The 27,090-nt window shown below is 38.4% G+C and overlaps 3 protein-coding genes across 7 annotated transcripts; 1 reads left to right on the forward strand and 2 right to left on the reverse strand.

The window, feature by feature from the left end:
- Positions 1 to 883: 883 nt before the first annotated feature.
- LOC116246057 (condensin-1 complex subunit CAP-D2) lies at positions 884 to 10,322 on the reverse strand. The gene is made up of 17 exons (XM_031617745.2): positions 10,021 to 10,322; positions 9,608 to 9,948; positions 9,362 to 9,510; positions 7,873 to 9,073; positions 7,586 to 7,777; positions 5,711 to 6,379; positions 5,354 to 5,530; positions 5,201 to 5,268; positions 4,890 to 5,112; positions 4,706 to 4,805; positions 4,496 to 4,611; positions 4,352 to 4,409; positions 2,961 to 3,112; positions 2,679 to 2,877; positions 1,823 to 1,987; positions 1,640 to 1,751; positions 884 to 1,333 (listed from the first exon to the last, which is right to left on the reverse strand). The coding sequence occupies exons 1-17, from the start codon at positions 10,151 to 10,153 to the stop codon at positions 1,327 to 1,329; spliced, it is 4,062 nt and encodes a 1,353-aa protein (XP_031473605.1). The 5' UTR covers positions 10,154 to 10,322; the 3' UTR covers positions 884 to 1,326.
- A 1,424-nt stretch (positions 10,323 to 11,746) lies between these two features.
- LOC116263371 (vacuolar protein-sorting-associated protein 11 homolog) lies at positions 11,747 to 17,524 on the reverse strand. 2 transcript variants are annotated; one of them, XM_031643096.2, is made up of 6 exons: positions 17,425 to 17,524; positions 16,990 to 17,227; positions 15,645 to 15,818; positions 15,109 to 15,432; positions 13,252 to 15,024; positions 11,747 to 12,377 (listed from the first exon to the last, which is right to left on the reverse strand). In XM_031643096.2, the coding sequence occupies exons 2-6, from the start codon at positions 17,206 to 17,208 to the stop codon at positions 11,991 to 11,993; spliced, it is 2,877 nt and encodes a 958-aa protein (XP_031498956.1). In that variant the 5' UTR covers positions 17,209 to 17,227; positions 17,425 to 17,524; the 3' UTR covers positions 11,747 to 11,990. The 2 variants fall into 2 exon arrangements, with proteins under 2 accessions (XP_031498956.1, XP_031498947.1); XM_031643087.1 differs by lacking the exon at positions 17,425 to 17,524 and having other exon boundaries at positions 16,990 to 17,312.
- A 1,845-nt stretch (positions 17,525 to 19,369) lies between these two features.
- Positions 19,370 to 26,955, forward strand: LOC116266068 (probable ADP-ribosylation factor GTPase-activating protein AGD11). Of its 4 annotated transcripts, none has more exons than XM_031647502.2 (9): positions 19,370 to 19,541; positions 19,680 to 19,756; positions 20,680 to 20,764; positions 23,049 to 23,124; positions 23,351 to 23,511; positions 23,593 to 23,821; positions 24,215 to 24,331; positions 24,456 to 24,551; positions 26,612 to 26,955. In XM_031647502.2, the coding sequence occupies exons 2-9, from the start codon at positions 19,714 to 19,716 to the stop codon at positions 26,891 to 26,893; spliced, it is 1,089 nt and encodes a 362-aa protein (XP_031503362.1). In that variant the 5' UTR covers positions 19,370 to 19,541; positions 19,680 to 19,713; the 3' UTR covers positions 26,894 to 26,955. The 4 variants fall into 4 exon arrangements, with proteins under 4 accessions (XP_031503362.1, XP_031504861.1, XP_049933161.1 ...); XM_031649001.2 differs by lacking the exon at positions 19,370 to 19,541 and adding an exon at positions 22,762 to 22,868 and having other exon boundaries at positions 19,702 to 19,756; XM_050077204.1 differs by lacking the exons at positions 19,370 to 19,541; positions 19,680 to 19,756 and adding an exon at positions 22,094 to 22,161 and having other exon boundaries at positions 20,744 to 20,764.
- The last annotated feature ends 135 nt before the right edge of the window (positions 26,956 to 27,090 follow it).

A 27,090-nucleotide genomic window follows, 5' to 3' on the forward strand; every position in this document is an offset into this window, starting at 1 on the left:
ACACTGTCAAAAGATAAAAAGTTCTAGGAAATTCCTTCGTCATCATTTCATATGACTACCATCGAACAGGTTATAAGCAAGAGGGACGGGCTTGAAGACTACTCCCTGTTAACACGAGGGCCGGAGGGCCCTAGGACATATGCCTATTCCACACAAGTCGTCTTTGACAACCATGTATCCATCCGAAGCACGAAAAATACAAAAGAATCACTTAAACTTGACAAAAAGGGGGCGAAGCCCCAATTCTTGACCTTCAAAGCGACTTGCACTAGACTAAAGGCGAGGATGGTACCAATCTCCTTTGGTTCCCTAAATCCGATACTTTCTCCTTCTCTCCAATACAAGGTCGAAGAAGATCGAATGTATACATTAATGTCTCGGTATAGTCTTTCGTGGCTCATAGATCGTATTTTACACCCAGCTGTGGTTTTGAAAGGAATCACAGCCATTATCACGCAAGATAAATTGGAAAACACTGGATCAGCTGTTTTTGTATGTTCCTCATAACTTTTAATTGTCCCCCACCAATAATTTTCTTATTGTGCTGAAGAGGTTGCTCTTGATTATTAAAGGCAACGAGACTTGAATTATTGCTTCATTGTGCAATAAACATAACTAAATATATAATACATATGGTGATACTAATGTCCCAGAAAATGAGTCCTATTGAAAAAAAAACGTATATAATACGCCAAAACACAGTCAGTGAAAAAAATGCATCTTTTAACAAAACAACAGAAAATAAAAAAACATGAAAAAAAAGTATTATACACGTTTTTTCATATTTTTTTATGATTTTTATTCTTTTTATAATTTTTTAGATTTATTAAATGTTTTAAATTTTTTAAAAATTTGCCAAGATTTTCCAGTTTTATTTCCGAGATATACAACTTTGTAGTATTATACCCAAGAAATTCATCGCTGTATAATACATATACAAGTTTTTTGTGACAATAGGTGATAAAGAAGAATCATAAACAAACATTTCTACATATGAGTTTAGCAAGTTCTCTACGGAGAACTCAGCATGTGACCAGCTTACCTTCTGCATTCATGTTTATAGCATTGATCTCTTCTCATGGGGAACAGATGAATGACTTCTGATTGCTGATGGCAGATTCCACGATTACCTATTCTTCATCTCATTGATAGAGAAATATTAATCTGAAAATCAATGTCAGAGCCCATACAGCCAACTGAAGTTGCAGCTCAAGCCACTGTAAGACTGTATCTTGCTATCTCCAAACCGCTGATGCAGGAAAGAGCAATAGTCATAACACCCTTGATGCTAGTGGCAAACGGCTAAGGATTGAGCATCAAAACCAATCACAACCTGGAGCACAATAAGCATTACCAATTTAGGGTCTTAGGGAAGAGTTAAATGGGTAATGCCATCTGATTAACATAGCAATTCCAGTGTCCCAAAGCATATGAAACCAAAAAACTCATCTGAATGTTGTGATAAACGCCATACCATCCAAACAAACAGAATGACAGTGCACTTGAATTATGCTAAGATGCAAGGGATCAGATTACGTACATACGATTGATGCAATTTTTTATTTTATATCCTGATTTGGATGCTCCATAACTAAAACCTAATTCTCTCAAGTTTGCATATAAAGATGAACGCACCAACCTTCTGTTTACTTTCTTTGTCTTGGTAGTAGAGACATGGCGGGCAGAGGCAACACATTTCTCTCTGACTTCTGTGTGGCATGTGCCGGCATTAAGTTTTGCTTTTGACATTCCTGTTAGACAGTATCAGTCAGTAAGCTTGATACAGAAGCCCTGCTACAAATATCAAAATCAATTTGAGAACCTTCATGAGAAGATAGCGGTGATTGGACTTCCAAGCCTGCTTCTTCAGATGCTGTTACCACACCTGAACTTCCAGAGCATTTCATTGTTTCGTGGTCATGTAGATTGTGTTGATTAAGTGGAGTTCCAGCAGTGCATGCTACCACGTCAGGATTGATGACTTCGCCTTCGTCCGAACATGTAAAGTACCAGTCAGGAGGACTAGACTAATGATAATGAACCAGGCAGGAGACTAGCAATCTTTACCCTGTAACTTGCGGGTTTTATTCAGCTTGGCCTTTTGAAACATTTTGAATATAAAAGCCAGGATATTGATTCCATGTGATTCCATTGCAAATTAAAAAAGTTCTTTGAGACAGCCAAAATGATTTATGGATCAGAACCTCCAACCAAGACCAGACGATTCCTCATTCAACTAAAAGATAGATTGAAGCAAAGGTAAGAACAGAAAAGGCTAATGTAATAATTTTGGCCAATGAACTTTCTGGACCAAGAAATATGCACTTTTGGAAGTACTTCATTGCGAACAATATACCTGCTTCATTTCTAGTTCATTACAATCAAAATACAACAACTCATGCCAATAAGTTCAAGTCAAGGAAAACTGTTTTTAAATGCATAAATATCAAAGTCTGAACAGGAAACTCATAATTTCAACTTCAACTTGTCAATTGTCATGAAGTGAAGAGTTAGAAATGAAGTATGTAAAATGAGCAACAGGCAAAAGGACACCACTAGGTTCTCAAAATACAAATCATGGAAAAGTGCAAGAAAATCAGCACCCATGACCCGATAATAGTACCATTTTGTCATCAGATAAATTGCACAGCCCACGTGTTTTGACAATTAAAGCCTACCTGTGGCAATATCAAAATGAATATCCTCCCTTGTGCCCTTCTTGGCCACCAGCTTTTCTATGCTTTCCACTTTCTGTTGATGTAACAAAGCATTATGAGCAGTCATCTCTTGCTCTTTCCTCTCTGTGTGATGCTTGCTCATCTTCTCCTCAAACTCTTCAACACACGTTTTCACCTCTGGCTTTGCAAATTTCTTTGCCTAGTGAACCAAGTAGAACAAGTTTAAAGTTTAAACACATGAAATGTATGCATTGTTCATCATTGCAATAAAAGTAACTGCACCTTGTTTATGATAACTCTGAAATGGGAAACCACAGACTCTTCTGATAAGGCATGTTCATAGCTCTTAAAGGACTCAATAAGTTTCTTGATTCCTTTCTCTGTTAGGGTCAACAGTGAAAGGCAGTAAGCTATGCCTTCCCATTGTTTAACATCTGCAGTACAGTGTGCAACATCAATCAATCCAAGCTAATGAACAGGGAGTTATTGCTCAGCAAACAGATGGGGAAACTAAGCAAATGACTATCAAATCTTTTAATTCATCTTCAGTAAAACAGTGGCCATAATATTTCACAATGTAAGATATGTCACTAAGAATCTCCAGTTCCAGCCATGGTATATCCTAAAACAAAATAGAAATATTGATGCATGTAACTTTTCCATATATAGCAAACACTTCTAATTAGATATCATCTAGGTTTCAGGATGCATATCTAAGAGGTAAAACAATATACTGGTGGCAAAGTAAGTTTAAGAAAATGTTTTAAATCTTAAAGTTCTAACAAATCAAAGAGTAGAATGTTGAAAAACAAAACATGCATGTGTTCAAAAAAGGGCAGTTTAGAAACTTGACAGAAAAATATGTAGTAGACAAATTTGTATTTTGGTGGCACTAAACATAATGCAACAGATGATGGATATACTCCTTTGTTAAAATCTTCAGGTCTTAACATGCTGAATATTCAAACAGACACAGGAAAATTCAAAAAGCAAATTGTTAGCTTTTGTTAAAAAAAAAACTCCTTAATAGGAGAAAATGTAGGAATTCATCAAAAGGGGCCACAATCACATCCAGAAATCTATTCCATCAGCTTTCACACGACATGAACGACAAAAAGCAGCACAAGAAAAGAGCCAGTTTGGAAATGTGAATGAAGAAGGCTTCTGACCTAACCACTGTTTTATAAAGAAAAGAAAAATCCAAATGTTTTATGATGCCTGCTATACTGCATGGTGAATCCCCCAAGCTACATTGCAAAAGAGTAAAACTGCTGTGCCAAATGCTACGTTATGGCTTTAGAATAACTTCCAAGAGCAGGCCTTGCATGCTCAAGAATCCATTGCAATTCAAAAAAAAAAAAACTTATTTTGACATTAATAATCTTCAAGGTGATTGTTTTTCTTTTTGTGGCACCATGGCTATAGGCTGGTTTTACAAACATCACCAACTCATTGTATCTTCTGTCTTCCAAGAACCAAAAATGATTTGAAATTTTTTTGTTAATAGACTTCATTCTTGTTCAGTGAGAAAATGAAAAGTCCACAAACAGCAGATACAAGTTTTAATACACACTCCAATCAAATAAAACTACAGGAGGGGAAAAAAAAAAAGATCAAATATTTGCAAAACATGCGAGAACATTTCTTCCAAAGGAAGTGAAGAGTCAACCCACCAGTCGTTCCACAGAACCTATTACAAAGCTTCTCAACCAGACCTTCCATTTGCTTGTCCTACAAAAATTTAAATATCAGAAAAAGAGTGGCAGGACAAGACTGGAATAATAATTACATTGCATGTACAATGCAAACTGAAGCACCTTTTTAATTGACCCAATTAGGAACTGCATAATGCTGCAAAAAGTTTCTTCAGCCAAGTTCTGGTTCGACAGTCTGCCAAGAATGTCTGGCAGTAAATTATAGACAGGATTGCTTCCTGCAAAGGGACAACATGTTGACATATTTAGCATAATTCTGCTGTACTAGTTGGTAAAAGTCCAGAGTTGTAGCTCAAAATTTAAATTTGTTACCCTTCTTTGACAATTCATGAAAAAATAACTTGGCTAAATTTGAGATCCTGTCATCCACATCTTCTAATCGAACAGCCATTTCATTAATGTAACCTTTTACCTGGTCAACAAGCATTCCACGTGTAATTTGGTAACTCTCTTAAACAACAGTGTACAGAAAATTATCTTTGGCCAAAATAAGTACCTTCATCATGTCATTCAGAATGAGATGAGAAAGGACAAGAACAGCATTCTTTCGAACAGATACTGCAGGATCACGAAGCCGACCATACATGTTCTCTGTCCATGGCTCTAATAGATTAGGAAAACGCACTGACAAATCTCCAAGAGCAATCGTACAATTGGAACGAACAGCTTCAAGTGGTGCATTCTCAGCAACAGTGAATAGAAGCTGCAGATTTGCTTCACTGGCAATGGTTTGGCTTACACAGTTAGGATTTGCAATAGGGGCCATGTTTTATCCAAATTGATTGAGATAATGATCAGATACTTTACCAAAAGTTAGCATCAATTAGCATCAACTTGCAGAGAGCCAGCATACCAGAAGCCTGTAACTCTGGGTACTACAGACATAAATGGGCAAATTAATTTTCCCAGGCTCATAAAGACAGTAGTCTTAAAGCTTTAGTATTCAACAAAACCACTTACCTGCTGCATTAAGTTAAAGTTCCTACATAGTTTTGCAACAAGAGGAGCACAAAGGCCAATTAAATTTTTATCAGTTGAACGACCTGAAATAATATCCTTCTCAGCTTGTTCAGAAAGAGAATCGAGCCTAGCTTCATCAGAGGCTGCAAGACCCAATTCACGATTGATAGCATTTTCCTGGGCAATGGTGAAAAAAGGTAAAACATATTTCCCTTAGCCTAAAATTCAATTACCAGGCAACAAGCATATCAAGACGAACCAAACCAATGCAATAACTGATAAAGACAGAACTGCAGGTAAAATCCAGAGAAAATTAGTATAAACATGAATCCGCTAGATCATGAGATGCAATCTTACTTTATTGGGTGCTGCAGAAGGTTCTGCATGTCCATTGGGGTCGTTCTGCTGTTCAATTGAAGATGTTTCTTTCTTCTTTTTTTGTTTCTGGACTTTCTTAACGCAAGACTCAATGTAAACCAACTGACTCAATGCTACATGGCTTACAATAAAAAGGAATCTACTAAGTTTTGTAACTTTAACCGCAGATATTGAGGTGTTGTCATTTCCACTCCCACTTTCAGCATTAGTTACATTACTGGTGCCATTGCAAGGAAAAGTAAGATTCAGAGCCTTTTTAACAACTTCAGCAGCCAAGATCTCAGGTCTGGGATGAATAGAATATATTGCAGCAATGGCCTTGTCTGCAGCTGCATACCAAATGTGTTCTGGTAATGCAAAGCCATTTATTATATTCTGCAAAACCCCAAAAACCCTGCCACCGCCAGATATTATTTTCGCCTTATCCTCTTCAGAAAGCCTCTGAAGTGCAACACATGCAGTTCTTGCAAGTAAAGGATCCTCCTTTGCCCAGCGTCCAAAGCCAATATCTATAATTTCTTGCAAATGAACCCCAAGGATCTTTGGTGATGATTTGGCAGCCATGCAAAGAATTGACAGTGCTCCACGGCATTGTTCTGCAGTTACCCCACTGACATTGAAATTAAAGAAATCCCACAAAGAAGATATCTGAAAAATGGGGAAAAAAAAAAACTTAGACTGCTTCTTACGTGAGCATATGGGCAAAATGTGAAACGCTTCCAGCATAAGAATAGTAACATCCATTAGATAACCTCGCTTAACAACAGAAAAAGCAAAAAAATATAACTAAATCTCAAAGTAAAAAGGCCCCCAAAGGATCATAAAACCTCCTTGAACCTTCCTTTCCTCTCTCATACACCACCATTCAGTTTTACCATGTTAACTAAATGGTCTCATCTAATTGGTTAACAGAGAATCAAACTTATCAATGAGCCATATATTCAACATACAAATTCCACTATGATTCAGAATTGGAGAAAGAAACAAAACCCTGCTCTAGCACTAGTATCATGATTAAGTGCCCACAAATGAGGGGCTGCTTAACCAAATCCATATGATTCAATTTTGAAATCCATGCTATGGGGGTGAGCTGGTCCTGGTCGAGATGTTAACAAAACGATATGAATGACCACACTGATTAAAGTGCAAATTTCCAGAATTGAGTCTACCTCAAAACTTCAGTGTAGTCAAACCAAAAAAGCATTTGAAGATCTGGAAAACTCAGTCTGTTCAAAAGCTAGTGGAGCTATCTTTTCTTAGAGTTCCATCCGCCTAGCCGGACAGTTAGTTTAAAACCTTCCAGCTCAAGAAGATCAAGGGTTTTCTGCCCAGTGCGTGCGTCTCGGCATAAACTAGCAGTTCTCTGCCCAAACACAGCTTCCAAATCACAAGAGTTAGACACTATAACTGATAAGGAAAATATCATCATTATGAAACAAGAAGAAAGGATATTAGCCTTACATCACAAGCTAGTACCAGCATAGCAGGCATAAGATACTAAAGAACTTGAGTAATAGTTACATGAAATGAATACAAGATCAAGTCACAAACATAAAGACCAACTCCACCATATCTTCACCATGCACACTTATACACACTGAAAAGTGAAAATGATAGGTTAAGTATGTAATAGCCTAAACATTCAACAAAGCTAATATTAGTCTTATTAGATTTGTAAAATAAAGGACTTGCAACAACTGATTAATACTTTCAGATTTCTGCACAAATATTCATCCTAGCATCATCAAGCAGCATAATATTGGAGCAAAATATCTAACGGCTCAAACATAGATACCAAGATGCAAATCCATAATAGCATTACCAATTTCTAGTAGCATCAATAATTGAACATACCGTACTTGAAGGAATCTCCCCCTTTGAAACTAACGAACTAATGACACATTCCAAAGCTGCAAGATCACCTATACTAGAGTCTGTGGCAAGAATCAGTAAATTTCTAGCTGTTTCCATGGGGCTTTTCTTTACATAGATTGTGATAAATGCACTAATCACAGCTTCGTAAATTGCTTTATCTTGGGAAAATACCTATTTCAAGAAGAAAACAAGCATCGTCAGGGCCTCTCTAACATAACTCATGATTTCAGCATAATCATATACAGAATATAAGAAGCTAGGCCTACCAGTGGCAGCATTTTTCGTAGAGACTCCTCTGCCCCCTCTATCTGAAATTGTCTGCATCTCATCAACAAAAGGATGGCATTCTCAACATCAGAAGCAGACGATGAAGCCAACAATTGAACCAGAGTCGGCATGATTGATGATATGCACTTCGTGAATCTCAGTCCAGCCTCAAGTGAAGCAACCAATGCACGAGTCTGTTCCAAGTTTCCAACATCTGGCAGACAATCATCTGAAATGCCTACTTCAACAGCAGGTGCACAGCTATCAGGAAGACCATCTAAGATGTTGTAGTCGCTCTTATTGTCAACAAGATCAACCATTCCATGCCCATGAACCTTTTGAGAGTCTGCCTCCTGGGTACACCTCTCAGCTGGATCATCAACCTCACTGCTCTCAGGAGAACCATTGGGTAATAGTTCTTGAAGCCTTTTCTTGTATTTCTCCAGAGTCCCTTCAAATGAAGCAGTTCGCAACTGTGGTCCAAATGGATTGTGCTGCAACATTGTGATCAGTAGATTCAGTGCAGATTTTCTCACGAGTGCAGACTTATCTTCAAGCCGCCCAACAGCAACCTCTGCAACCTCATTCCACAATCCAATGGGTACTGCATGTTCTTCACAAAGATCTGCCCATACCTGAAGAACTTTGCTTCGAGTATATGCTGAAATATCTTTACACCTCTCCAGCATGATTTCCAGCATTGCCTGCTTACCACGCAGTCGAAGTGCTACTCCAGTTGGATCTCCATCGACATCCTTGAATGCCTTAGCAATTAACTTCCCGAGTACCCCAATAAGTCCATTTCTAATCTTATATGACTCGCCTCCAAAGTGGGGTACCAGCATACCAACATTCGTAGCCACAAGCTTTGGCAACCTGTCAGCAAGTTCTGTTAGGAATCTTCCCACGTTGTCGGCACCAGAAGTGTCCCTCGAGTATTCCTTTGGATTCATTCGGCTAATTTCCCTTATCAAAGCAACTGCAAGGCTGCCGTCTGAATATTTGTGCTCTGCCCATCCTACCAAATCAGCCATGTGAGTTGGAAGGAAATCAAACTTGTGAATCATGTGCAATATCGACGCGGCTGACTGCATGGTATAGTGATACCCAGTAGCACAAATTCCAACTATCCTACAAAGCGCATCTTTTACATCTGCATCCCTCAGTAATGCCGAATTCTCGAACAGAGTGAAGGCCGAACTACAATCCGGAACCAGGAAAAGAAGCCAAAGTCATATTTCATTAGATAAAACAACCATTAGTTTTTAAACTACGTAAAAGCAAATAACGTCGCCTAGACACGTCTAAGTGAAATGACTTCTAATGTTGTATTTTTTCCAGCGCCCAAAATATCATTCCACCAGAAAATATAGGCAAACCTAAATTTTCAGACATAAACTAAAAACATAAGAGCAACATCTACAAAATAATTAGAGCGATTGATGATCTACACCCAAAAAAAAAACGCAAATTGCAAAATCTTCTTACCTGACAAGGAAAGATAAGTAATTTTCATCCAACTCCGATGTACCAAACAATGACTTAAGGTCAATCTCAAGAGAATTGGCCACCAACCCAATAATTTTTCCTCGTTGTAGTTCCCAGTTCCATGACTCTGCCGCATGCTTCTTCCTCCCCTTTCCACGTATACAGGAAAAGACCAACGAACAGCGATATTTCAGAAATTATTCTAAAGACAAAAAGGAAAAAAAAGGAAAAAAAAAATAAACAAACCTTTTGATGGCTAGACGCAGGAGCCCGCGAAGCCTGGTTCGCGGAACCGAGCTCCTCGATGAGGACGATGGATAACAGGAAGTAAGTGTAGATTTTGAATGCGTTGAGATAAGAAGCCAACCGGTCGGGAGCGGAAAGTGCTCCCGCTTCTTCAGGAGACCGCGACAGGCAGGATATGTTCGGGATCAGCACGCTGAAATTCGACCGGAGGCTCTCAACGAGGGTTATCTTTGACGGTGGTAGGAGGTGCGGGAATCCCTTGACGAAAGAATAAATCTGATCGAACAACTCCTGCTCCTCGACACAGAACAATTCCTTGTCCGATAGATCGAAGGCAACGCCTTCGATGAATTGGAATCAGCTGGTGCAAAAGGGAAACAGTCAGGGGATAGAAAATGGAGGGTGGGAGGTACCTTTGACAATCTCCTCGAGCTCGGAAGGTGACAAGACGGCAACGTCGACAGGATGCTGAACAAACAGACTGATTCGGTCCTCTGGTTCCTCTTCGAGATCAGTTATCGTTTTGGGGAAGAAGAAGGGCGCCATGGATGGCAGACAGTGACGCTCTTCGGGAGGGAGCGAGAGAGTGAAAGAGTGAGGTTCGAATTGAAGAGCGGGAAACTTTTGGCATGATCCCGTAATCGATCGTTAGACATTAAAATTAAGGCCCTTTGTAAACAGATCCTGATCTCCACAACAAAGTTTGGAACGTGGTCATGATTCATCAAACTAAGGATACTAAATTAAACCTAAGGTCTACGCTTAAAATATATACGTTACCACTTTACATTGAGAAAACGTCTAACTCAAGATCAACGGGGGAAGAGCTGATCTCAAACCATGAAGATCTTAAATCAGAATCAATCAAACGTCCCCTTGTGTGCAATGGATTTTAAATTGGATTCAATTTGGACTTCGTATTTTACCCCAAAAAAAGGTCCAACTTTTGGCGGTATAATAAAACAGATACTTTAGCTTTGAACTTCTTTTATCTATAGTTTTTTTTTTGTATGGAATTGAGGCTGATGAACATACATATTCAAATATGAGTGTATTTTTTATCTCTCTTCAAATATTGAACATGTTTAGTAATTTTTTAGAAAGAACTATAATAAACCCTGAATCTGATTGCTATTTAAATGTTATTATTTTTTTACTAAACTTTAGTAATTGGAACCAAATTGAGATTGGTATAATCAGATAAATCCAACTCTATGACATCACCCTTACCAAGAGCTTGAAGAGCCAAACTGGGCTGAGCCATGAGTTTCTGCATCCTTTGCAACCCTGTTTACGTGAGATTTATAAGGTTTTGCAATGCATTGGCCATTGGCTATGATTACAAAATGTTTGAATTAAGACGTGTACATTGTAATGTAAGAACCACTGACATGAATTTGCATGTTTGGATGGTAGAGAGGAAAGTATCAGTTACTAAAAACTCAGATTTTGCCACAAATAAACTTGAGGATGAATCCGACCATTCACAAAACCAGAAATTTGGACCAATCGAGGATGCATAACGCAGGCAGCCTCAAATGGCCCAGTTACTGTCAGCGCAATGATGATACTCATTAGAGAAGCAAAAACTTGGTCTACTTCTTATCCAATGATAAGTTTGATTTGCCCAACAACACGCCTGCGAAGACAAGAATAGCTTCTCCAGGTATTAAGATTTGAAACATACAAATTTTCTGAAGTTTCTGTCCGTTCATAGGTGCCGACACGACGAGTCGTCTCTATTCGATCATTGGCGCGCTGCACCTAGCGCCTGCAGGGACGGGTTAATTTTCTGAATTTCCTGTCAAACTTAGAAGGGTTCTACTGAAAACCATAGCTTCTGATACAATCAAACTTGCCTTTGAAAGACATGCAGATATATGTTTATATTATTCTCAATATGTTTCTATTATTCTCATGGACGTTTTAGGACCATGTTTTCTCTTTTAAGTAAACGCAACAACAGTGGCTTTATGGTTCAAAGTTGGGTCCATGCTACACACCTTGGGAGTGTCAACAGGGAGGGACGGGTCCTGAAGATCATCATGTTTTCGCTGTAGAATCGATTGAATATGTATTTTTATCTGATCCAAAACAGAACCCACTCAAAATCCTCCACTGCTGCAGAATCCAGAGGCAGAAAACAAAGAAACTGAAAATTTCTCTCATCCAAGGAAACAAACAGACGTGAGCTATACAATGGTACAAGCTAGTTGACCGCAAACCCAACAGAGAATGCAAAACTTTCCGTTAAACCATTATTCGCCAGCCAAAAACGATATATGGAAGAGCTTATCCAACACCATTAACACCCAGACGGTCATAAAACCCATTAGCAGAACAACCACAGACGAAGAAGAAACTGCTCACACTCCAAACACTCTCAGATACCACTGGGATCGAGGCTGCTTCTTCTGAGCTCTGCAGGAGGACCGTTGCTAGTTTTACTCACAACCCCCTTGCCAAAATACCCAGCAACCACAGAGAAACCATCACTAGAATTCTTCAGTTGATGGAAAAACTTGTCGTGGTCTTTGGCATTTTCTTCCAAGTTTCTCTTCATGTCCAGCAAGCTTCGGTACTGAGGTGCACAAACAGGGCATTCTTTCTCGTTGTCACCAAGGCACCGCTGATGAAATGAATGCATGCACAGAAAATGTACGGCAGGGAGATCAAGTGTTAATGTGCATGCAGTGCATTTGCTCAGCTGGAAAATCCTGGCATTTGTCCTCAAGTCCTGTATTTCCTTCCGCATGGAAGATGTTTCTTCCTGCATCAACAAAGTAACAGAAATTGTAAACTTTCTTCACATTAAGAACAACCAATCACTGCCATACAGTAAATGACAATGCCCATAAAACTACGTCTCATGATAATGCCACCGGATAGATAAAGACAAGACACTGCAGCTAGGAGGAAAATGAAAGGCGGCTAACAACAGAAAAGGCATAAAGCTGATCACACACATTGAATTATTAAAGCAGTCACAGAAAAATCAACCAGCGCCATTCACAAACTTATGGGTAGTCCAGCCACCAGAGCTTCAGAACCAGCTCATCATGCTAGATGGCCACGCTTTGGCCAGCACAAAGGGTTTTCAGTGACTAGCTCGTAAGGATATGGTTTTTAGCCTATTCAGTAGAATAACAGTGCCGGGCTGGGCCAAAAAGCCTGTGCCACCTTTTTTCCTAACCAAAATTGAGATTTCCTTCTTAGCCTTTCCATTTCCGAATCAGCTCACTTGTGCTTCAGCCCAATGATTTGGGCAAGACAACCAGATTATAAACAGGTTGAGTTTTGTATGACTTACACTTGGGTTAAGACCTTGCCTTTTCGACCAAGAAGACCAGGTTGGCTTCCTTGACCACCATGCATATCCTTATTCATATGGTTAAGACAAACTTGTTTTTGTGCTCTGAAGCTTTTCAAGAGAAGACGGGATAAAAACCACGTACAACATGCTGCCACTTTCAGTAAGCCATTCACGTACATAATAGGCTCTTTGCCTGGGTTCTGTTTCTTGTTTTATTGGATGCCAAGTGTACTAGTGGTACCCCAACAGTGGACAGCCTAAATGTGCTCCCATGCTCATAAGAGAAAGTAAAGCATGCTTCAAAAATAATATGTAAGTGCAATGTGGTTACCTGAAACTTGTCAATAGTTTTGCGATCGTCCTCAATAAGTTTAGATTCTGCTTCAAGCTTTCGTGCAATGTAATCCTTCACAACAGAAAGGGTAAGACATGGGTTTCGAGATAATGTTTGAAGAACAATGATTGGAGGCAGTATGTCATCTCTCTCGATATATACCAGCACTTCTTTGACTTCCTTGGAGCAATCTTCATCAAGCTCACCAAAGTACTTCAGCACATCCGCCCAAAGTGATGGATCACCACCCTTGCTCGAATCTCCAAGTTTCTTGCAACAAGAGATCAGTCCTTCGTGGTCATGAGCCTGCATATAGCATGATATTACCTCTTTAAAAAGCTTCATCTTCTCATACAAAAATAGGCGCCCTTCTTTAAAACCATTCATCTCACATAGAACAACTGCAAGTTCCATATCATATAAAGGCTGATCTTGGTCAGAGGGCCATGCGCTCTTAAGCAAGCTAAGTCCTTTTTCAAACCTCCCAATCCGGCTATTATTCTTATTCTCATCCTCAACAGAAACACTTGATTTATCTTTGCTTCCTACCTTTGAAAGAGTGTTAGAATTATCTGAGGCCAAGTTTATAACATCGGAACAAGATGGATCTTGCAGGATTGAAGGAAAATTCAAGTCATTTGATAGATAGAGTTCCAACATGGTATTGTGGATTTCCACCTGTGCAGTCGAGTTCTTTACGGTGCTGGTAAACTTTTCAAAAAAATCAATGAGAGATTGAGGTTGGTGAACAAAAATATTCACAAAATCAATAGGGGAAGGCAGCCTGAAGGGGTAAACTCCATTCAAGGTCCTCTTTTTCTCCTGTTCTCCTTCATCAGTACAAAGCTTCATAAGTATTTCAATTGTCTCCACTGGCTTATGCTGCACAAGAATCTTACCATATTCTTTCACTGTCACCTCAGCTTGACTTAGATCAAGTCCAGATATATACTGCAGTGCTTCGTCATACATGCCTAGGTCTTCAAGCAAAATCTTCAAATATAACTCATGCTTTCCGGACTTCTTTGCAACATACATTGCATGCTCATGGTATCCTGCTGCACGGCAAACTCTTATTGCAGTCTCCACATCAAATTTGTGCTCTTCAGCACCACCTTCTCCTTTGATGAACTCATCTAGCTTAGCTACATCTTTTAATTTTGTATAGCAATTTAGAAGAAGAGTTGTATGGTCCTTAGAGGCCAACTCTTTCTCATGTAATTTTTCCAAGTAATTGGTGAGGTTGTAAATCCGTTGAGCATCAAGAAATTTTTGTATGACATAGGAGGGCTCAAGCTGTCCAATAGTATGAATATACTGAGCCATGGCCTCATCGTACTTCTGCTGTGAATACAAATGATCCCCATACTTTCTTAGCACTTCTGCAGTAGCTGCAGCATCTGCATGCTGGCTCTGGACAAGATTAATGGCAACAGTATAAAGATTTTTCTTGAAAAGCATGTCCAACTTACTTCCCATGTCCTTTTCACCTATACAAAGAGCAGTTTTGTCGCTCATAATAAGAATTATGCTGCCCCACTCACAAAGCATATGTGAAACTTCTCCAACTGTCATGCTATGGGCTATAAGATGATTTTTCAAATCATAGACATTAAAAGTATTCTTGGTACTTCTTTGGTCAGAAATAACTGATAAAAGATAACTCCTGAACCAGCCGAGGAATTTCTTTTCTCCTTCAAAAGCCCAGCAAGGACCCCGGCCATCCACTTCATAGAAATATACCGCCTCAGGACGACCAATGACAAGCTCCTAATACAATTTCAGAAATAAGAAATAGTGTCAAAGTGCTCCCTCTCAACCACTGCTCCATATCTAAAAAAACACAAGGCTCACCTGTCGGTTGCTCATTGTTACGCTATTGCCATGGCATCCAATCTGGTCTAGTGTCTGACACTTAGGTGGCTGACCTTGTAAGTTAAACAGACTCACTGAGGTCGGGGTCACTGCAAACAGCTGAAGAGCCGTACCATCAACTCGAAATGCTAGCCCTGTAACAGAAGACTGAGATCCAGTTGGTCCAGTTTCCACCTGCAGCTTGATTCGTGTGATACGCTCACGTGCAATGTCGCCTTTGATGCAGTAGATAGAACCATTATCTAGCCCTATAGCAATGAACAAGATTGGAGGTGCTTCCTCAAGTATTAAAAATGATGTGATCTGCAAAGAAAAAATATTTTTCAAATTCTCCAAAATGAATTTTACAGCCTACATTTATGTGGAGACTTTTTCCTTCGGTCTTAAGTTTCTTTTTTTTTTCCTTTTCATCAATTACAAGTTCCAACCCCATAAAGATTTAAAAATTTTGCAATCTTCAAAAGCAAGCACGCATTCAGAATCACATGGCACCAGAAACTACTAAAAGTGGATACCTTTGCTTCAGGGAATTGGTTAGTGAAAATCCTCAGTATCTGAATACAAAATGGACTTGTAGTGCTGGAACTCTCTTGCTCCATTTTATCAAGATCAAAAGCCTTGAGGCATATAGATGACAACTGTGGTGATGTTGTTTCATCTTCTCCGACTGTAAAGAGAACATTTCTTTGCTGTTCATGAAAGAAAAAATTATAGCAGATGTCAATTCACCATTTTTAAAACAAAATTTTGAAAATAAGTCCAAATGACGTTTGAAGGTACACAGTCCCCCATAACAATTGGGGTTTACCATAAATAATGGAGTTATGTAAGAGAACCTGAAACGTTAAATGAAACATTTAGTTAAAACAATTGGATGACTCGAAAAGTATGTAGGCTGCACAAGCCGATCAACAATCATCCTGGACAGAAGGCCTATTGAAGATGTGATCGCCTCTAATCCCGATGTGTACTGAAGCTGAACTAAAATGAAGCAACAAGATATATTTGGATAACGAAAGTCAAATTTGCATGATTCCGTTTAGTAGACAAAGCCGTCATCCTTTGCTTCGTCATGATTCAATTACTGAGCTACTATAGCAGTTTAAATAGGAATCCTTACTCTCATCTCTGTAAGTAGCAAAAAGGGCTTCTCAGAAGGCCTAAAACTAGGATTCAAAGACATGTAATTCTCTTTCCTGGATTTTGAAGACAAGGATTTCCCATTTAGACCTTCTTGACAAACCTAAGTGTATTCTAATTACAAATAGACAATTATTCAAGTTAATGCAGCTAAAAGAAAAGGGAAAAATCAATGGCACTCGGTGATTTTTCAGTACACGATAAAGAAATTGAAGAATACAATGGGTTCTACAGCCGTACGTCAATGATGATGATAGCATGATCGTCAGGTTCATATACAGCAATTTAAGCACGTAATCAATTGCAAAAACGTACTGCTTCGCAACTTGGTCCTTCATTTCCTCCATGTCAATACATCAGACCCCAAACAAACTCGCCGAATGAAACAATCCAAAACTTTAACGGTCTGAACCGAGTTTAAACAATCCAAACATTTTTCTTTCTTTCTGCATCCTACCAACCAAAAAAACCACCACATGATCCTTCTAAATCAAAACTTGAACACTCGAAGCTACCAACATCATGGTGTCCAAAAAAAAAAACCCAGAAACAACTCAATTCCCAAATTCTCTCTCTAAAACAAGCGATATCACGTAGTTCAATGCACCGGTCTGACTGATTCGTCAAATGGACGGAACCGAGCACAACCAAAATTGGTTCGGTAATATTGGATCAAAAAAACATAAAGAATGAAAAAAAAACAATAACAATAATGAAAACCTTGAGGTGTTGGATGAAGAGGACGTTAGCGGCATGGGCTCTGAAACTGAACGCGGGCTTGAATCCGCGATCGAGGAGGTGGACCATTCCATCGTCGCAGCCGAGGGCGATCCGGCCGCGGCCGCTGGAGCAGCACTGGAGATTGCCCTCTACGTCTGAAGGGATGGAGCATCGGCTTGATTTTTCCTCGAAGAACTCGAACTTCTTCCACTGGGCCATCCTCCACTCTCGTGCCCCTCTGCTTTCAGATGGGAAACAAACACCGCAAAGTTAGCTATTCTATAGGAGAGAAAGGGGGATCCTCGGGTTTTAGAAATGAAAGCCCGCACAAGAGAATGCTTGCAACTTAACAATGTTGCGTTTGATAGCCCGAAGCTCCGTTCAAAGATGTGCTTGAACTATGTTAAACACCATATAATAAAAAAGAGATCTGACCTTGAAGATCACCGCAGATCTGATCGGCGGCGAAACAAACCCTTTTAAGGACTCATATTTATATATATGATCCTTTTTATTTCCACTGATTATAAAACACATAACCGACGGCATGTAACAAATGCTGCATAATATGCTAAGAAGATCCTCTCATAGGGCTCTCTTGAGCAACCTCTCTTACAAAATTGACAACGTTTGGTTTAGAAAGATTTTTTGTATGAGGTTGTGTTGTCTCGAGTTGAAAATATGTCGCATTCTAAACATCCTAAACTACTTAGCTCATAGACAAAAATCAAACCATTTAAACTAAATTACTGATTCTTTCTTTGTGCAGTATAGCCTTATAGATATGCTTTTAAGAGTGATTTCATATTTGTTTGATTATGTCAATCACTTTTGCATTTTAAATGCGTTGTTTTAATGTTAAAATTTTAACAACTCATGGAAGATTAAAACGTAGAAAAATCATTCCTTTGCATGAAAATGCCTTCTTCTTGAACTACGTTAGTAACAATAAGCATGTGTTTTATTAGCATGTTAACTTTTATCTAAAATGTTTTTAACCTGAATTTTGTTGACTAAGTTTTTGTTCATGACTAATGTGCTTATATATATATATATATATATATATATATATATATATGAGATGAAATCCTTCAGGCTTCAACCACTAGGATTTCTATCCAATCACAGCATCTGTGATTAAACACATCGCTTGGTGAAATGTATGTATGTATTGGACAGTGCTATGAGAGAAGCCAGCACGTGTAGATTATTTATGGGGGATCTTGATAAAATAATTTATTTATATTTAAAATATTTAATAAATAACAAAATATTAATATTGCAAGACTTGTATATGCGGTTGGATATTGACAGCATTGTTTTCCATAAGTGAGGACGTCATGTCATTTTCTCATTATAACACCAAAAAAGTCGTACCGTGTGTTAACCAACAAATTTTGGTAGCGTCACAAGCTTAGCTTTTATTGTGAACACCTAAGAAACGACTTTTTCAGCTGAGGATCATCCCAGATATTCTTGGACAAACTCGTTTCGAAAACTATCTAAACATGTAAGAATCGCAGAACCTCACAGTCTTCCTTGGTCAAGTTTTTTCTTTTTGTCTGGAAGCAACAAATCATTGTCCAACCCAATTGACCAATCTAATGAATTCCAAGTTTCTAACCAATCTCTGGGTTGGACGAGTCCAGGCCAAGGTAACACCTCTTTGTCATGCATCACCCATAAGACATGAGCCTCGTGTTAAACCATGTCACGTTGAAAAGTTTGAAAGCGTCGAGTTAAACCAAGTCAGGTTGAGAAGTTTGAAATTTTGCAGTTCTCAATCAGTAAAAAGTGCATCTCTCATTAAAGAAAATAAAAAAATGGTGATGGGTCAGCCTTAGAATGAGATCATAAAAGAACATTCCGAAGGAAGCAGTAGAAAAAAAAAAGGATGAATGGAAAAAAAAGCGGCAAAAAATGCACATATATATATTTTTTGTTTTGAGTTTTACACAGAATCAGCAAAGTTTGCTGAATCGACCAAAGGGCCCGTCTCCCATTGATAGGAGCCATGAACCAACCGTACACGATGAGGGTGTCTAATGATCTAGAAATGGATACAAATACTGCATTTTTGTAACACAGAGTTCCTGTTATCAAACGTCGTCGATGAGTTGGATCTGTTCGAAGCAAGCCTCAGTTCCACCAAAATCCAACCACAGATCTTGGTGATTTACAGGAACTCTGCTGCTCTGCAAGAGCATTATTAATGAATGGAGAGCACGGAAATGGTGAAGATATTAAACCATGGTCCATGGACCCATTTTAATGAAGCCAATGAATAGGGAACGCTAGAAAAGGAAAACATAGCGGGAAAATGACAGTATATAAGCTGAAGTCGTGAGGGAAACGGCGTGTTTAATAATAGCAAAAGTCGGTCCATCCGAAACGGATGTTTCTGGTTTGACTTTTGAGAGACATGCCAAAAAAACTTTGTTCATTTTTTTTACGCTTCCTCCCCATCACCAAACAATTCGGACGCCCTGCGTCTGCTTCCTACAAGGAAGAAAGAGAGAAGTTTTTTTTTTTATTGAAAATCTTTTTCTCTCGTGAGTTGGTTTTCTTTCCTTCTTCTGTTTTTTTTTTGGTTTCAACGCCATCTGTTCCTTTGGATGAATTTTTGCAGTATCTCAATATTGTGTGTAAAATAAAATGATGGGTTCCCTGTTTTCTTGTGAATTTTACAGATTATAGGCGTCTGTTTGTTCAAGACAAAGATAGATGAGTGCCCAAGGAGAGGATCATCATTCTAACCTCCTACCTGGTAATTTTTCCGCAGTTTTTAGAGCCACCATTATGATTTATGGCGTTACTTTTCATTTATTTTTTCTTTTACCCTCTCAGAATGGTCTGAAATGGAGAAAGATCTTAATGCTGATAGAGAATTCCCTTTTCTTATTGATCATTATCGTGCTTTTAGTTGTTTAGAAATGCATGTCTGTGTTTATGGGCGTCCGCTTTACCTTGACGGGGCTAGACGTAATTGTATGTATTTTATGCAAACCCTATATCTTCAGTGCTCGAAATGCAATTTGATTCCGTGGCTTTCTGCACGTCGAGTTCGGATCTTTGACCTACTGTTAATATTCTGTAATCAACATTCGTTATGTCTCCAATGGATTTGCAAACATGGGCAGAAAATGACCGTTGATGAATCAGATGGTACCAAATGATGGTGATTTTCTTGCATTAGGTACTAGCTTATTGGTGGAAGTTCTTTCTGGATAGACCAGTGAGCGGACACGTTACACGACTAGCCCTCTTGTATACACTACCATCTCTTAGAACTCAACACCCTGCATGGAGTTGGATCGTCTCCTAACAAGGTTCTCGGCGGTGTCAGTCTGCATACACGAGCCAGCTTCTTAAATATGCAAAAATTAAATGCAACATGCGTTGCCTTTATTGTTTGGTTCCCTGGCGCGGCTGGCGGTTATTGCAAAGAGCATGTGTTAATAGAAGTTTGTTATAATAATGACTGCAGTTAGTTGAAAGCAATGCTTCTGTATATCGTTGTTGATGCTGTTATTTGTATTATTTTCTGTTTCGAGAAAGAATTGCTGTCTCTTACAGTGAAGGGAGGTTTTTCCTGTAATTGATATGTTAGGTTTATATACAATGTATATAGCACCTCTCTTCTGAGTTCCTGAATGCTGATGCTTTTATGTTGTTTTTTTTTTCTCATAGGTTCTCTGCAGAGATTGGAAGACCTGCTATCACAACCGGGGAATAGATCCTGTGCAGATTGCGGATCATTAGATCCAAAATGGGTGTACGTATCTGAACATTTGATTTTTCTTTTATTTTTTCACTCATGACATTCATTCATCTCATCCAATTTTTCCAGTCTTAGTTTGTGCTGGATATCAAATTCCTACTTCTGAGTTAAGATTTATATAATATGACTTCTAGTACGTTATAAATGTAATAACTTGGCCAACTCCCACATCAGGATCGGTCTCTTGATTTGGACCTGAACCTGCCCCTTAGGAGCCTCCTTATAAGCCATTGAAGATTTCCTACAATCTGCAATGAGGGACTAAACCCTTGAGGTCATAAAATTTGAAGATATGTGTGGAAGTTATTAGGTGTTAGATGCTTTAATTGCTTGTCCATTATGATCATGATTGTTGGTGCAAGATGTAGAACCCAATTATCATTTAATCATGTATAACAAACTGTGTTACTTACGTATGGTTTGTCCACAATTTCTGAAGCCACGACACAATAAGCATTTCCATTGATCTGGAATTTTTTCAAAAGACTGTGGTTACGTCCACTGTCACAATTATCGTGTCTTAGTCGAAAAAGACGCGTTAAATAAGTGAAAAATAAGTCAGCCATATAAACCGGCAATAAGACACATCTTGTTTTAAAAAATGCCAGAATAATGCAAAAAAAGGGTATTATACACGTTTTTTTGTATTTTTATTAATTTCTTATGTATTTTATTTTTTATAATTTTCAGGATTTTTTAAATGTTTAAAATTTTTAAAAATTTTCTGATATTCTGGAGATATGCCCGAGATATACAACTTTGTCATGTTCGAGAAATTTCTCCCCGTATAATACCCGTATACAATATATGTGGCAATGGTTACGAGGCAAAATTAATAATGTTTTTTCTTATTCAGCAAGATGGATTCTTGGATCAGCAGCATTGCCTAGTTCAGACTAAAAATTAGTTTATCTATTCCTCCTCTTTTATAACTCACGGGAGAATAAGTTGAAGAATGTTGAACAAAAGAAATTTGCTATCTCACTTGCATATACTGAAGCTTGGAGTGTTCTTCACAAGCTTCCAGAGAATCATTTGATTGAGGTGAATGTGTTTTTCCACTTTCAGCATTCAGATCTGATCAATGGGAGGATCATCTATATTTCAAAGCCCTCGATGCTTACAGAGATATGATATCCTCATTAATTTCTGTGATATAACGTGAGATTTTTTTTCTAATAAAACCGAATTCCTGCTGTGGATTTAGGCCAAGAAATGCCTTCAGTCCATGAAGTACCTTAAAATAAAGTGACTTCCAATAGAGCAAACATCATCTTACAGACACAAAAATGTATGACGCAGTATTTCTCTTTACAATTCCAGGGTGGATGTCTTTTGGTCGGTGGACAAGAGTTTGTCATTAATATGGGCATGGTTCTCTTGTTCAGAAGGTGTAGTTTTCCCTAGTATTTGGAATTTCTGAACAGAACTACTTAAACCATGTATTTCTGCTGAGCTTTTCAACATGTCTGACAGTTTTTAGTCTGTTTCACCCTACAATGTTCTTTATCATCGTTGTTTTTTGGGCACTATCTTGCCTGGGCTTGCTATGAATTTATTAGGAATTTAGGATTTAGCAGAATTGGTGTCTAAGGTTGTTTTAACATTGAAATGTTACCACAGAATTACTGCACATCCAAACCAAGACATTGCCAAATGCAAATTTTGGGCTTTTGGCATGAAAAGAGAGTGAAGATGTACATGTGTGAAATTTTTTACAAATAAGAATTGGGAATTTTAACTTTTAGCATCTTCGTTGGTATGTGTTATCTGCCTACACACCCATGAGTTGCCAGTCATGTAACGATATTACTGTACAACAGTTGCTAACCTAATAAGGCTCTGTTAAGGAGCTTTGGAACGGAACAGAATACTATTTCCATGTTTTAGCAGGATACAATTTTACCAAATTGTAATACAGTTAAGTTACATTGCTTTTCAAAATGTGCCTTGTAGTTCAAGTTGTCAAAGACATCTTGTAAATGGTGCAGAAAAGTGATATGTGGGTCAAAACTCCGTTCACAATGAGTAGCTTGGTGACATCCTTGGTCTTGCAAACTGCAAGACTGCTCCCAAACGGAGGTGTTCAGAAGCACAAGTATGTATCCAATTGAAGATTCCCAAATATGTTCTATTGTGGATTCACCTACACATGTATCTTAACATATTATGATTTTTTGTTGGTGTTTCCAGCACATACCCAACTAGCTTGCTATGCTGTTCTTGCTTGTCCTTTTTGGAGAAGTTCTAGCTAACAAGTTTGGAATGGGCTTTTCAGGTCGGTGAATATAGGGGCATTCATATGCATAAAGTGTTCAGGCGTTCACAGGGGATTAGGGTCACATATCTCAAAGGTTTGAATACCATCATCTTGTTTGAGAACTTTTTTTTTTCCCTGTCCTTGACAGTGAACCAAGATATGGCAACTGTAGTCATCAATTTGTGTTCAAAGGATCACAGTAAAGTAGCTAGACATGGATGTGGATGTAAATTTCGGGCACTTGTACTTCTCTTGGTTTTATTGCTATTTTGTTCTACAATGAAAACATATTTCCTAACTGTGGGTCATTAATGCATCAGGTTTTGTCAGTGAAGCTGGATGAGTGGACAGATGAACAAGTTGAAGCAGTAGCTAGAATGGGTGGAAACTCTGTAGTGAATATGAAATATGAAGCATGCCTCCCAGATAATCTTAAGCCAAAGCCAGAAGCTCCAGCAAAAGAACGTTCTGCTTACATTAGGTAAGTTTAAGTTCTCATCTTATTCTTTTTGGTGTAAAAAATCCTTATATGTTGATGCCAACTATTGTTTCATACGTTCAGGAGAAAGTATGAGCTGCAAGAGTTTGTAGCTAAAGAAGAAGTCATCTCCCCTGCGTTCTGTAGCTTGAGAACCTCACAGAGCATGTCCAGTGGTAGACACCCAGATTGTTCCCAAGACCGGAAAGTTGAAAAGCATCATAGCAATCGTTTTCATGGCATTGGTCTTAATTTTCGAAATAGTTGGAGGAAAAAAGAACAAGAGCAGAAAGCTACAAACAAAAACTCAACGGTAAGGTCTTTATTGCCAATAGAATGATCTAGCTGCATGCATTCAAATGGTTACTGAACATCCATAATATGAAACAGTGAAACTCCTTATACTTTAAGAAGTTGTAGTTGACTGAACTTGCTCGACCTGAATCTGACAAAAGATTAAAGTCTAATCCGACGACATGACTTCTTGTTGTACCTCTCCTTGAAATCAGGACACACCCATCGGATTTGGACCCAAGCCTATGGGCTACAAAAGGGTGGTTGTGTTTATAAGCCAAGTATGTTGTATAACTGGCCACCACTCTGAAGTGGCTTGACCAAAGGGTGACTCATCTGCAAGCATTTTTTCCTTTCGCGTGATTGCAATCTTTTGACAGTCTAAGCTTACTTTTTTATTATCTGGTTGTAGTTGGGCATGGTTGAATTTGTTGGACTCATCAAGGTAAACGTGATTAGAGGAACCAACTTGGCTGTCAGAGATGTAGTGACTAGTGATCCGTACGTCATGTTAACAATGGGAAACCAAGTAAGGTTTTTTATAATATGCACATTTTGTTTGGTTGCCTGATGAAAATATTGGGATTTTCTTTTTTGCTCTGGAAAGTACTGTGAATGCAGCCAGAGGCTTACATCCTCATAAATTGTGACAGACATTGAAGACACGTGTGATAAAGAGCAACCTGAACCCAGTTTGGAATGAAAAAGTTGTTCTTTCCATCCCAGACACTGTTCCACCTCTAAAGTTGGTAAGATAGATTTCTAATCATGCCAGTGCTTGTGAGAGAGAACGTTGGTGCATATATATTACCTGACACTGCACTTTTGGAGACTAATGCAAAAGTAGGGTGATATGGGCAGTTTCTCTTTAGTGCAAACTAGACTGTTTAGTAATGTCTTGCTTGCAAATTTTATGCCCATGCCTCCTAAGCACAGCCCTCTTATTTATGCTTAAGGTGGGACAACTTTTTGTATCAGATCTAGGTATTCATACAATTAATTGCAGCATTATCCGAAACTTTACACATGGGGCAACCACAAACTTATGTTCATAGTAATGTGTCTGGTAGACCAGCGTTAAAGTCGTATCCACATATCTACTTTCACAAAGGCTGCATGATTTGTAGAAGTTGCTGGAATCATGGCTGGGCCACAACCCAATCAAGAAGTTGCTAATCATTGGATATAATGAATATAGTTGGCGGTGGTTGCTGTGACATGGCCATAAAGGATGGAACGACAAATGTTATTTACTTGAGAGTTCCTTCCTTACCTCCAAATTTCCTTTTTTTTTACCTTTATTTTTCACATCAATTAGGATTTTAGTTGTCATTTACTATAGAGTATGAAGCATCTGGGCCATGGAGATGAAGATTAAGCTTCAGGGATTGGAAACAGGTTAGTTCTTCAGACTCAGGATATTCTTGGGACAGATGCTGGTGGATCCATGTACTCTGCACCTTAAACTAGTACTTTTGAAGCCTCCTACTACTCAATTTATACATGTAATAATTGTGCATGGAAAACTTGGTCTTAGACAAGGCAAGATATCTCATGTAGTATTCAAAGCAAATGCTTGCAATAATTTAACTATGATTATAACAGAGAGCAGCTAAGATACAAAAAGTGGAGAGCTAAATGTTACTACTCTTAATATGACCATGATGTTGGTCAATTCATTCCATCCCTCAGATTTTGCTTAGGAATACAAACACAAACACTGAGTTTAGAAAAGAACGCAAACAGAATATGATGTAATAAGTACTTGACTATACAGTATCATGCTTCTTGTTTGGTATTCCTGTGGAGAAAATTCTAAGTCTGATTATGAACATTACGTGCTTATACATAGATATAGGGAAATGTTATAAAACTCACCATGACTGACAAAACTGTCTTTTGCATGTCTTCACTTTTGCTGATATCACATTGGAACAAGCCAATTTCCTTTTCTTTTCTTCTGCCTTTCTTCTTTTGTGCCCGAGCATGCACACATCACTTTTTCATTTTGGGTGTCAGCAAGCAACATCATTATGCAGACCAGACAATGCCATGAATGAATTTTGACAAACTTGTTTCAGCTTGATAAATTTCTTACTGAGAAGAAGTGAACCAGTGACATCTTTGTTACTTGCATGAATGACAGAGAAAAAACGAAAGAATGGAAATTGGGAGAACTTATGCAGGGACAAGAAATTATCATTTTCTCTAGATTGGACCCTGTTTCTGTGTTTTGTGTTTTCGCTGTCTTAATGCCTTAATTGTTATTTGGAAGCCTTCCACACTTTGGTTGATTTTCCTTGCCTCTGTTGCCTCAAAATAAAACAAAATATGCATTTTGAGCTTCAATTGTCCTTAATATATGTTTCAGGATCGTTTTACTTATAAGCATAGTTTTCTTCTATGTGTCAAGTGACTGTGAACCTATGGGTGTGTGTTATTGTTAAAGACCTTAATATGTGTCTTGATTATGTTATAGGATTTCTTTACCTTTCTTTCCTTTCATTTATGTACTCTGAGATATCCCCCAAAAAAAAAAAAGAAAAGAAATCTGAAAAAAAAGAAATATCTCACCTAGAAGACAACCGGCTAGTTGCTGACTTGCTACTGTATTACATGGAGCTGGTTTTATTTAGAAGCCTAGAACAAAATGAATGGCATGGATAGTCCTCGGGTCTGATCAAGAACAGTATTCATTCCAGTGCCTTGATATAGATGCCATTTATTAGTTTGCGAGTCTCATGAGTTGAACCAAGTTTGGATATGCTGCATTCTGAAAACTAACTAAAATCTGTGGCTCTATTTGCAGCAAGTATATGACAAGGATACCTTCAGCGCAGATGATCGAATGGGAGAAGCAGAAGTAGATATCCAGCCATTGGTTGCTGCATCTGTAGCTTATGAGAACTCAGGCATCAGAGAGCCAATGCAACTTGGAAAATGGAGAGCAAGTGAGGATAACAGTCTCGTCAAAGATAGTCTGATAACATTAGTAGATGGAAAGGTGAAGCAGGAAATCACTCTAAAGCTTAAGAATGTGGAGAGAGGGGAATTGGAAATTGAACTTGAATGTGTTCCTCTCACTCAATAGCACATTTGCTGTGTAAAGGAAAAGTATATTTCAATGATCAGCTCAAAAAAAGATTTCTCTGTAGTTTCTTAACAACTCTGGAGATGCAGCAATTCATAAACCGAGCTTGATGATGACACTTCAACAGTGTCTTCAGCCACGACCATTATCATCACGGTTAAATCACCACCCACCACAATCCTTGTCTGGTATGGTGC

Source organism: Nymphaea colorata, chromosome 1 (genome assembly GCF_008831285.2).
Source record: "Nymphaea colorata isolate Beijing-Zhang1983 chromosome 1, ASM883128v2, whole genome shotgun sequence".
NCBI lineage: Eukaryota > Viridiplantae > Streptophyta > Magnoliopsida > Nymphaeales > Nymphaeaceae > Nymphaea > Nymphaea colorata.

Coding starts and splice junctions, on each gene's coding strand:
- LOC116246057 (XM_031617745.2), bottom strand. CDS start 10,153: ATGGCGCCCTTCTTCTTCCCCAAAACGATAACTGATCTCGAAGAGGAA. Junction 5,269..5,353: donor ACTTTAACTTAATGCAGCAG/GTAAGTGGTTTT, acceptor TTATGTCTGTAG/TACCCAGAGTTACAGGCTTC. Junction 2,878..2,960: donor TCAGAGTTATCATAAACAAG/GTGCAGTTACTT, acceptor TTGGTTCACTAG/GCAAAGAAATTTGCAAAGCC.
- LOC116263371 (XM_031643096.2), bottom strand. CDS start 17,208: ATGGCCCAGTGGAAGAAGTTCGAGTTCTTCGAGGAAAAATCAAGCCGA. Junction 15,819..16,989: donor TCTTCATCCAACACCTCAAG/GTTTTCATTATT, acceptor TTTCATGAACAG/CAAAGAAATGTTCTCTTTAC. Junction 15,433..15,644: donor ACCAATTCCCTGAAGCAAAG/GTATCCACTTTT, acceptor TTTTCTTTGCAG/ATCACATCATTTTTAATACT.
- LOC116266068 (XM_031647502.2), top strand. CDS start 19,714: ATGAGTGCCCAAGGAGAGGATCATCATTCTAACCTCCTACCTG. Junction 24,332..24,455: donor TGTTAACAATGGGAAACCAA/GTAAGGTTTTTT, acceptor AAATTGTGACAG/ACATTGAAGACACGTGTGAT. Junction 24,552..26,611: donor CTGTTCCACCTCTAAAGTTG/GTAAGATAGATT, acceptor CTCTATTTGCAG/CAAGTATATGACAAGGATAC.